The following is a 10995-nucleotide window of genomic DNA, read 5'->3' on the forward strand; positions in this document are numbered from 1 at the left end:
CACTGCCATGGGGAACAGGAAAGATGGTTCATGCTAAGAAAATGATTAGCGATAATTGCCCTGATGGAACACTCTCCAAAATGGGAGATTTAAAATATACGTCTTAATGACAAAAAAGGTTTCTTATGCATTAACTTGACTTGGGTATTCCACTGGGAATTATAGTTTCTGTCTAACGCACAGCTACATATAACACAGTTTACCAAATATTCATATTTCAGTCGATGTGAAAGCCAATCCAACATTATTTTATTTTTTCAGATTATCTGTTCACCTCAAGGCCAAAAGTAATAGATATATAATGATCTCAAATACATTGTACAGTAGATTGTGGATGTATTTATAGGAGAAATATGCACTTTAACTAATACAGATTGTGAAATAAAAGCGTTTAAAGGCAAGCAATTCAGGCCTTTGACACAAGTCTGTTAGCTGTCCACTGTCAAGGGTACTGTGGCAAAGATGCACAAACATCATTAAATGAAATAAATGTCAGTAACTTTAATTTTACAGAGTACTAAGCACAAGAATAACGGAATTGTTAGTATATTTCTTGAAATATGCATGACTTTGACCAGTGTTTATCAACCAAGGTTCTGCGGCCCCCTTGGGAGGATAAAAAAGGGGCCGCAGAATTTCCTCTTCTCCCAGAGCAGTTAGAAAGCTTGATCGTTGCTAGGGGGTTGGCCAGTTTCCACCAGCCTGATTGGCTGCATTACCCAGCAGCGAATCAGGAGGTATTAGGAGCACGTGTCTGGGGCGCATGGCCATGAAGAGGAGGTAGCAGTATTGGCAGGAGAGGATTAGCGTTTGTGTATCTGTTCTCCTGTGGCCTTTGTGACTGTCCGGTTTAGTTTTTGGTGTGTGTTGCACAGCTGTTTGTAGGGGTGCCTCAGCAACTGAACATTATGAATAAGGGTGCTTCGAGAGAAAAGAGGTGGAGAATCACTTAACTTTAATATCAGGCAGAGACCATACAGTAGAATAATGCAGCAGTGTATGTTGAAAGTGATGCTTACATTGCATTGAAACAACAACTAGTAGAAAATGTACTGTGATTGGCATTCCTAAATAAAACAAGGAGGTAGGTGCCTATCAAAATTGATTATACACAGCAGGGATACACGACAGATTCTTCTATATGCAGTGAACAGTGATGTGGCCAAGCCCTGCCCAATTGAATGTATGCCTTTATTTATATAGCGCCATACAGTGCAGAAAACAGCTGTGGTGAAATCATTTAAAGGAATGAGCCCTTTTAAGGTCACAGTACTGTACCTGTGATATGAGTCACTTTAGAAGCTTCTTCATTTTGTACATTGCCCCATACAGGTGCTGGACAAGCTGGAGGTTGGTTTACAGTTGAAACCGACCCCTGAACAGGCAAGTTTTTTTTCAGCATCTGGGCAAAACTTGGCACCTTCGAACCTTGATGCCAATCGCCATTGCCTGCCATTTTTCTCCTGTTAAAAATTATAAAATGCTTGCGTTTATTGTAGAATCACAAAATAATTAAATATTTAGTAAGGCTTGGATGCCAGTAAAAGGGTAGCCCTCAAACAAGGAGCAGAAAGAATTGTCCCTTTAATGTTACGAAGCAATGATAATTTGACACCAGAATTAAATATAAATGTAATTTTTCAATTTACTAATTGAGAATACATAAGGTGTGAAAGATGGCTGCATACAGTTTTTTTTTAGGAATAACATCTCCCAAATGCGTACAGGGCTTTACAAATATATACATTAAAGCTGCAGTTCAGTCAATATCCTGCATGTGTGTTTTTTTTAATAAATCAGTTCTGTAGTAAGAAAAAATACTTTTAGCATTTTCTGTTTTTAAAAAAACAACTTTGAAAGACCACTTTTCTTGTATTCTATTTTAACAGCCATTTGCTAAGGCACTGCCCCTCCATGTCCTGTCACAAGCCCTGGCACACCCCTTTGTCAGCCCTGCCCTCCCTCTAGCACATGTCAGTGCAGGAGTGCTCATGAATATTCATGAGCTTCCACTCACTGACAGAAGCAAATAAAAACATATGCCAGCTCTAATTATGTCACCAAATTTCGCCTATCAATACATGGAGAACGAATTGACTGGCAGCTATACAGTTCTTTAGGTAATTAGAGATTGCACACATGAAACTATTGAAGTAAAAAAATAAATTAAAAAAAAAAAAAAAAGACTGAACTGCAGCTTTAAGGCTGAGTCCCGACTGGCGCTGAGCGCGCTCATGCCTGGAGAGCGCTCAAAGCATGAGTGCCTGGTGTCCTCTGATTTAAGCAAGCGCGCGGGGGGGGGGGGGAGTGGGGCAGCATTGCGGGCCAGCTGAGTGTGCGCCGGGAAGTCAGATTTTTTTGTTTTGGTAAGCGCCGAGCGCGGGTGAGCATGGAACTTTCATATTTATATATGTGTAAGTTAACGCGGCAAGTGCCGCCGCTCTCAGCGCTAGCGGGGACCCAGCCTAAGCCAGCGGTGCGCAAACGGGGGGCGGGAGGATTTGTGTCGCAGCTGTTCCACAAAGCATTTAAATGAAATGCGGGGGACCGCATGAGGCCTCTGTAAGTTCCCTTGAGTAAGGCTGTGCCTATAGTGCCGTCGGCGACACGACGGGTGACGTCATCCGGCTAAAGTTATATTTCACCGGGCGTCGTCGTCGCGTAATTCCGGCAATTTGATTGGTTCAAGGGCCGTCACGTGACAGCCCTTGAAAAATCAAATTTTGCCGGCTACCAGTTTTGGCGACGGCGCGCGCACCAGTTTTCGGGCGACGTCGCATCGCCGGCACTATAAGCACGGCCTAAGACTGCTTGAGGCGACGTGTCGCCATGGGGTCATTTGACGCTTGAGACAAGGTTGGGGGGGGGGGGAGAAGACAAGAGAGCAGTGGGGGAGAGCAGGCAGGGGGCGCAGGGAAAAACATTTGCGCACCCCTTCTTTAATCAGTCCCTTTCGTGAGGCCCCTCATGCACCGCAGGGAAGTCTACTTATCCTTTATCACTTTTTTGGAAGCAGAGCTGTCAATCAACGCGAGGGGGGAGTGAGAAGAGGAAGGGAGAAAGCAGGAGAGAATAGATTAGGGATACTGTATCTGTGAACCGGTCAGCGGCCATGTGGGAAGAGGCAGAAAAAGCGCTGTGTCTGCGGACCTGAGCTAGCAGGGTAATCTCAGATTACAGCTTTACTAATGTGTCGGCTGGTCATGTGATTTAATAAACATCCCCCATCATCAGGGAGATACACGGTTTCTGCATAACACATATCAACGGAGACAAATACCACCCTCCCCCGTATGGCTGAATCCCAGGTAAACCGGCCTCCCCGGCACCTTACTAGTGCGGCCACCCCAGCATTACAGGGGTCTGACTTTACTTCGGGTTTCTCTCGTTCTCAGCCTCCTTATAACCCGCTCCCGCCTCTCAGCCTCGTTACAACCCGCTCCCGGCACCTCGATATATCCCGCTCCCAGCAGCCCGTTATAACCCTCTCTCCGCCTCAGTACCTCGTTATAACCCTCTCTCGGCCTCAATACCTCGTTACCCGCTCCCGGTAACGACTCTCAGAGGCGCCGCGGAGGTGAGTTCGCGCGACTAACGGCTCCTGCTCCTCCTCCTCCTCCTCCTCCTCCTCACGCGCTCCGCCTCTCAACACCCTTCCGCCCAGCGCCTGGCCTCACCCTGCGAGCTACCTCACTCCCCGACTTCCCGTTACGTAGGTGTGAGCACGTGCAGCGTGTGTGCGTCTCACATAAGTTATGCAGTGTATATACATGCACATTATTTATGCAGTGTATATACACAGATGTGCACATTATTTATGCAGTGTATATACACAGACGTGCACATTATTTATGCAGTGTATATACACAGACGTGCACATTATTTATGCAGTGTATATACACCGGCATGCACATGGAGCAATGTGTTCTAGGCCCATCTAGCACTGATGGGATTCTAGCTATCAACCTTACAGGTCCAAAGTCGGAGAGATCTTGGGGTTCTTGACCAAAATATATTTTTGTTTGTTTTTTAAATGTACTGATTAAAATTTGCTGTAAAATGTATCAAGCTTTCACTTGCTCAGACAATATATTTCCCTCAAGTCAATGGAAGATGAGGAGATACCCTCTGCACTTCCCTACCTAATCTCCCAGAGAGATTTTTTTCATGTTGTACAGTATGCTGATAAGATTTCACGTTTGCCAGCATGGCAAGAAAAGGTCTTGTATTTGGAGAATTAGGTAAGGCTGTATCTTTGTTTTCCGGAGAATTGCACATTGCTTCACAAACACACAAACGTACAGTCCTACACACATTACAGACTGATATATGCAAGTCCTACACGCATTACTATAAACACACCTTCAAACAGAAATACACACAGTCTTAGGCCTCGGACATGGTCAAAAAGACCGTGCTGAGCCGCGCTGAGGGGAAACATTATCCCTATCAGCGCGGCTTTAGACGGCGCTTCCGCAGGCGTGTGGAAATGCAGGAGACAGGCAAGTTTAAATTTTGCCACTCAGGGAAGAGCAGGGCCAGTCACGTGACTGCTAGAAGCCAATGGCAGTCCGTGACGTCGGTGACGTGGCGTCCTACCTCCCGCCTGGCTCCCACCCGGCACACAAGCACAAGCGCGCTCGCTGACGCTCATGCAGGGACACGAAAAATCTCCTGCTTGAGCAGGAGAGCATGAGCGTCAGCGCTGCCCAGCGCTCTACACTACACTATGTCCCAGGCCTTAGGCTACTGTAAGTCCCCACTGGCGCTGAGCGCGCTAATGCTTGGAAAGCGCTGCAAGCATGAGCGCTGGGTGTCCTATTGTACGCGGGCACGGGGGAGGGGGGTTGGAGGGGGGGGCATTGAGGGCCAGCTGAGCGCGCGGTAAGTATAGATTTGTTTTGCTAAGTGCCGATCGCGGCAGAGCGTGTGCACGCGCACGAATGCCGCACTCACCGCGTGAGCGGGGACTTACATATATATATATACTAGCTGATATACCCGGCGTTGCCCGGGATGTAAATCCATAATAGGTATTATTATTTATAAATAGTTGAAAAGAAACATGGAAGAAAATGTAATACGATATTTTTGTTTAAAAATGGTTTATTGTAAACACACCACAGTACAATGTATATTTTGGTGACATAAGTGATGTAAAAATGTGAGGTGTGTGTCCCGCTAGGGTGTGAGTGGGTATGAGACATCGGGTGGGTGTTCAGTACGGGTGGGTAGTAGAGTGCTGGCTGTGGGTGGGAGTCCCGCTAGGGTGTGAGGCGGCGGGTGAGTGCGTGCGGCGGCTAGTCAGTGATGTCGGTGCGTAGGGGCGGGAGGCGGCGGGTGTGTGTCGAGTGTGGCGGGTTGGTGAGAGGCGGCAGGTGTCTGTTGAGTGAGGGCGGCGGCTGTGGGGCGCAGGGGTGTGAGGCGGCGAGTGGCTGAAAGGCAGAGGCGGGAGGCGGCGGGAGTGCGGGCGGCAGGTGTTTGAAAGGCGGGAGGGCGACGGGCGGCGAGTGGGTGAAAGGCAGAGGCGGGAGTGCGGCGGGTGGGTGAAAGGCAGAGGCGGGAGGGTGGGTGAAAGGCAGTGGCGGGAGTACGGGCTGCGAGTGGATGAAAGGCAGGGGCGGGAGGGGGGTGAAAGGCAGGGGCGGGAGGGGGGTGAAAGGCAGGGGCGAGGGGGGTGAAAGGCAGGGGCGGGGGGGGAAGGCAGGGGCAGGGGGTGAAGGCAGGGGCAGGGGGTGAAGGCAGGGGCAGGGGGTGAAGGCAGGGGCGGGGGGGTGAAGGCAGGGGAGGGGGGGAAGGCAGGGGAGGGGGGGAAGGCAGGAGAGAGGGGAAAGGCAGGAGAGGGGGGAAGGCAGGGGCGGGGGGAAGGCAGGGGCGGGGGGAGGCAAGGGAGGGTGTCACTGTGTGTCTGTCCCTGTGTGTGTCAGTGTGTCTGTCCCTGTGTGTGTCAGTGTGTCTGTCCCTGTGTGTGTCAGTGTGTCTGTCCCTGTGTGTGTCATTGTGTGTGTCAGTGTGTCTGTTCTTGTGTGTGTCATTGTGTGTCCCTGTGTGTCTGTCCCTGTGTGTGTCACTGTGTATGTCGGGGGGGGAGGGGGGGTCAAAAACGGAGCTGGGGGAGGGGTCAAAAACGGAGCTGGGGGAGGGGTCAAAAATGGAGCTGGAGGGGGTCAAAAACGGAGCTGGGGGGTCAAAAACGGATAAATAAATAACAAATAATATCATATAAATAACAGGTCATGGGAATAAGTGCTTCAGACAAACGTAACATTTAGGAAGAGGAGTCCCTACTCCGAGGAGCTTACGATCTAATTGGTATATAGGAGGAACGTACAGAGACAGTAGGAGGGCATTTTGGTAAGTGCTTCTGCAGGGGGCCAAGCTTTATGTATCATGTGTCTAGTAATATCTACGGTGCTACTCATATTCTTCTTTAAGCAAGTGTGTCTTAAGGTGAGTCTTAAAGGTGGATAGAGAGAGTGCTAGCCGGGTAATGAGGGGAAGGGCATTCCAGAGGTGTGGGGCAGTCAGTGAGAAAGGTTTAAGGCAGGAGAGGGCTTTAGATACAAAAGGGGTAGAGAGATGACATCCTTGAGCAGAACGCAAGAGTCGGGATGGTGCATACCGAGAAATTAGGGATTACATGTAAGGAGGGGCAGAAGAGTGTAAAGCTTTAAAAGTGAGGAGGAGAATTGCATGTGCGATACGGGATTTGATCGGAAGCCAGGAGAGTGATTTCAGCAGGGGAGACGCTGAGACAGATTTAGGAAAGAGTAGAGTGATTCTGGCAGCAGCATTTAGTATAGAATGTCTCTTATCTCTGCTAGCCAGCAGAGGGTGATTCAGTCTTATCACTAGTGACCAGGATATCCACGCTTCCTGGCTGTGACCCTCACTTAAGCTGGCTCTACAGGACCGTGTCCCTATCCTATGGGGCGGTCCCTGCAGCAACGACAAGCTGAGGGGAGGCGGGGCCTAGCTGGGGCCTAGGAGGGGATCTCTGGCCTAGTGTAGGGGCTACTTGCCTCCCTGCACATGCACACCCTACCCTCTCTGTGTCCCAGCTCCGACTGACTTGTAAGCCCTGAGCGCGCCAAATGTATCTCTCTCTGCAGGAGATCTCTGCTGTGCGATTGGCTCCCTGGCGTCACGTGGATAGCAGCCCCAGTAGCTACTGGGTCTTTTTGTCTCCGCGGGACCTCTTTGTTATTGGGGCCACGTGCGCCTGCTCCACTGCGCATGCAAGACAATGTAATGGCCATCGTCGCTTGCAACTGCACGACTCTGTGAAGGCCCTGAGATACGGAGCACCACCTTTGCCCATCCGCGCTCACTAAAATGACCGCCACGACTGTTCTGCGCATGCGCGAGCCTCCGCGCATGTGCAAGCATAACCAACATGGCGGCGCCCTGCAGCGGGAGCCACCGGCCAGCCTGTCGCCACCCGACAAAGCCCCCACCATGCGGATGTAAGGAAGGGGGAAACCGGAGGACCGGGGATTCAGAGGGGATTTGGCTACATTCTCCCCCAGGTGAAAATACCAACGTTCCCGCTTGGAGGGCAACGTCACAATGCATATAGTTACACAATAATATGTACAACTTATCATAGGCACTTTATCATCAATGGTACATGACATAGTAACCATACTGGTACCCGAGGCCAGCTGAGTTTTAGCTGGTTGCTGAGACCCATAGTGGGGTGCCCCTAACAGATCATGGGAGGGCACCTCACTCTGACTCCTGTGAGTCTCTGCCTCGTTAGTCTCATGTACTGATACTGGAGTCCCTGTGGACTCCTTGAACTCGTGGTTGTGTACTAGAGTCTCTGGTTCTAAGCCACTCTCTCCCCCTGGTGGAAGGAAGAGCAATTGGTCTCTGAGCCAGACCTTTACCCGGCCATCCGCATCACGTATGCGGTAGACAGGGAAGCCCTGACTTTTTTCTCGGTCCACCACATGGTGAATAGACCGCTTCAGATTGCGCCTGGAGGAGGCAATAATTACCAGAGCGGTCACCTCACAGTCCTGGGTTGCTCGAGCAGTTGCTTCAGAAGTGACATCTTCTGTGGACTTCACGAGATCTGGGTGCAGATCCATGTCATGAGATGAAAGTGCTTGGGGGTCCTTCGGTAGAAGATGAGAGTAGGGACACCGCCGTAGGGGAACCGCATCGGGGCACCTCGCTTTCTCAAGTGGCTATCGGCAGTAAGCAGTCCCGCTCCTGCGCCACTAGTGGAAGTGCTCTTAACTTTTCCTGGGCAGTCACCTTACCCTGTGGTTCTGACCTTAGGTTCCGGCTCTGAAACCAAGACTGAAACCGGGGTGCACGGACCCCCTGGAACGTCGGTTAGGGCGCACGGGCCCTCTGAAGCTTCCATAATTGAGGTAGGTTTGTTAGCCGCATCGACCGGCCCACTATTGGAGTCGATCGCTTCTTTCTCTGTCGGTTCCGTAGGCCACAGCCACGTGGGGCTCAGGAACTGTACACCGCAGCAGGCACACTTGTCTCCCCAGGTCAATTCGCCATGTGCGAAGTCACACTTGGTACAGGAGTATCGTACGCACCCCTTCCCGTCCACCTTTGCCAGCAGAAACTCTCCTGCTAAACAATATGGGTCAAATGCCGTATCTCCTGACATCTTCAAGTCTGGTTGTACGCACGGGTACAAACGAAAGGGCACTTGCACTCCCCTCGATCGGTAGGCTCCATACAACTGAGTTTGCGGTTCGCTACATCCTGTACCTCCTTTGGGGTGGACAGAAGTTGCTGATTGAGGCTTACTGTATTCCCTCCCCCTGATGGAATCCAGAGATGGGGCACACTCTATCACGGAGTAGTGGTTCTGGCTCAGCGCTGAGCCACTCACATTGTGGGGGCAGGGCTCTGGTTTTCGCGCCAGACCTGAAAGGAAGGGTGCCAAAGAGACTGCTAAATCAGGGTAGATAAATGGGCACCCATCGATCGGAGTCTCGGGCAGGTTTAGGAATTGGAGGCCATCTTCCTCACATATGGCATGGCCTACATCAGTAGGATAACACTCCATTGATAGGAGGGGTAATCATACCTTTGCCCTACGATCCAAGCATGAGCCAACCCGGGGAGTTTCCGAGCATGCTCCTGGACGTCCTGCTTGGATATGCAAGCAAGAACTATGCCTACAGCAACCAGGTGATTGGGCATAGTGCTACGCTTAAAGGCCCATGTGAAGACCTCCCGCCTTGAAAGCACAACCATGGTGAAGAATTAAATTGAACAATTTGACTACTGAATAGGGCACCCAAGGTCTGGATCTCTGCAGCGCCTCCAAATGTAGCCCATGTATCCCCCCCCTAAGTGAGATTGAGGGTATACGCTATGGATCCTACTGGTGCTGCACTTACCTGTTGGCTCACAGGGGCCTAGGCCTCCGCCACGGGGAGCTCGGGGTGATATAATACAATACTCTCGGTGCAACGCCTCCACCTGTGAAGGATCCCAGCGTAGTGGGAGGAGCCCCTTGTGGGACCCAATAACATCAAACACACACTGTGCATAAAACAATAACATTTACTGACACAGGTATAACTCTTAACACTCTATCAATGATTACTAATAGGTACAACTACCCCTTTGCTTCGCAGGGCTTTAACCCTACACCTTATTTCCCCAACACCGTTTACCCAGGAGTCCCAAGATTCCCCCACACACCCAAGTGTGAGACAGCGCTGCCCACTAGGTGAGGTGTACTGGTTGGTGCACGTTTTGGGATGAAAGTACCTACCGGATGTGTCCACAACTGGGCGCGCAGATGCTGTACTTGGGGTCCCTGCTCCAGAAGGGTAATCCCACATCGTGATCCGCCTCTACCGTGGATGGCTCCCGCTTGGAGTGATCCACCTTTGGAATGTCTCTTATCTCTGCTAGCCAGCAGAGGGTGATTCAGTCTTATCACCAGTGACCAGGATATCCACGCTTCCTGGCTGTGACCCTCACTTAAGCTGGCTCTACAGGACCGTGTCCCTATCCTATGAGGCGTTCCCCACAGCAACCACAAGCTGAGGGGAGTCAGGGCCTAGCTGCGGCCTAGGGGGGGATCTCTGGCCTAGTGCAGGGGCTACTTGCCTCCCTGCACATGCACACCCTACCCTCTCTGTGTCCCAGCTCCGACTGACTTGTAAGCCCTGAGCGCGCCAAATGTATCTCTCTCTACAGGAGGTCTCTGCCGTGCGATTGGCTCCCTGGCGTCACGTGGATAGCATCCCCAGTGGCTGCTGGGTCTTATAGTCCCCGCGGGACCTCTTTGTTATTGGGGCCGCGTGTGCCTGCTCCACTGCGCATGCGCGACTGTAATGGCTGCCGCCGCTTGCATGTGCGACTCTGTGAAGGCCCTGCGCTAAACAGCGCCACCTTTGCCCATCCGCACTCACTAAAATGGCCACCACGACTGTTGCATAATCAACATGGCGGCGCCTTGCAAAGGGAGCCGACGGCCAGCCCGTTGCCACCCAACAAAGCCCCCACCATGCGGAGGTAAGGAAGGGGGAAAACGGAGGACCGGGGAGCCAGAGGGGACCTGGCTACATATATACTGTACATATACTGTATATGCATATATCAATATAGGGGGTGACTTAATAGTGAAAGGGTTATTGCTTTTTATTTGTATGTCAACAACACTAATGGCAAAATGCAGTAAAGGAAACAAAATATACTTGAAATAGACACAAAGGGACAGTAATGTAACCCTGTTGCTGCAAGGAAGGGCTGCAACACATTGCACAATAAGGTGGAATAGGCAGTAAAAGGATTAAAGAGAAAAAGTCAATCATTAATTAGCCAATAGTAAACTATGACATCATTGTGATAGGATCTGTGAAATGCACAAGTCCAGCCACTTCACCTTGACATCTCCCCTTGTGATTGGCTGTCTGGCAAGGTGGTTGCAGGCAGACGCCACAGTCATTTTTGGCTAACACAAAAATAAAATTGACTTCTGGACATTCTCATGGCTCATAT

At 50.7% G+C, this 10995-nt stretch overlaps 1 protein-coding gene across 3 annotated transcripts in view; it reads right to left on the minus strand.

Moving 5' to 3' along the window:
• Positions 1 to 3647, minus strand: part of ADAD1 (adenosine deaminase domain containing 1) — a 78098-nt gene extending 74451 nt beyond the window's left edge. Inside the window, exons 1-2 of one of the 3 annotated variants that reach the window (XM_075615764.1) lie at positions 3504 to 3647; positions 1279 to 1463 (exon numbers count right to left, since the gene is read on the minus strand). In XM_075615764.1, coding sequence (XP_075471879.1) covers positions 1279 to 1456 — 178 coding nt within the window. In that variant the 5' untranslated portion in view covers positions 1457 to 1463; positions 3504 to 3647. The remainder of the gene's footprint in view (positions 1 to 1278; positions 1464 to 3503) is intronic. The other 2 variants (XM_075615754.1, XM_075615772.1) reach the window with 2 other exon arrangements.
• Positions 3648 to 10995: the final 7348 nt, after the last annotated feature.

The sequence above is a fragment of the Ascaphus truei genome, chromosome 1 (genome assembly GCF_040206685.1).
Source record: "Ascaphus truei isolate aAscTru1 chromosome 1, aAscTru1.hap1, whole genome shotgun sequence".
Lineage (NCBI taxonomy): Eukaryota > Metazoa > Chordata > Amphibia > Anura > Ascaphidae > Ascaphus > Ascaphus truei.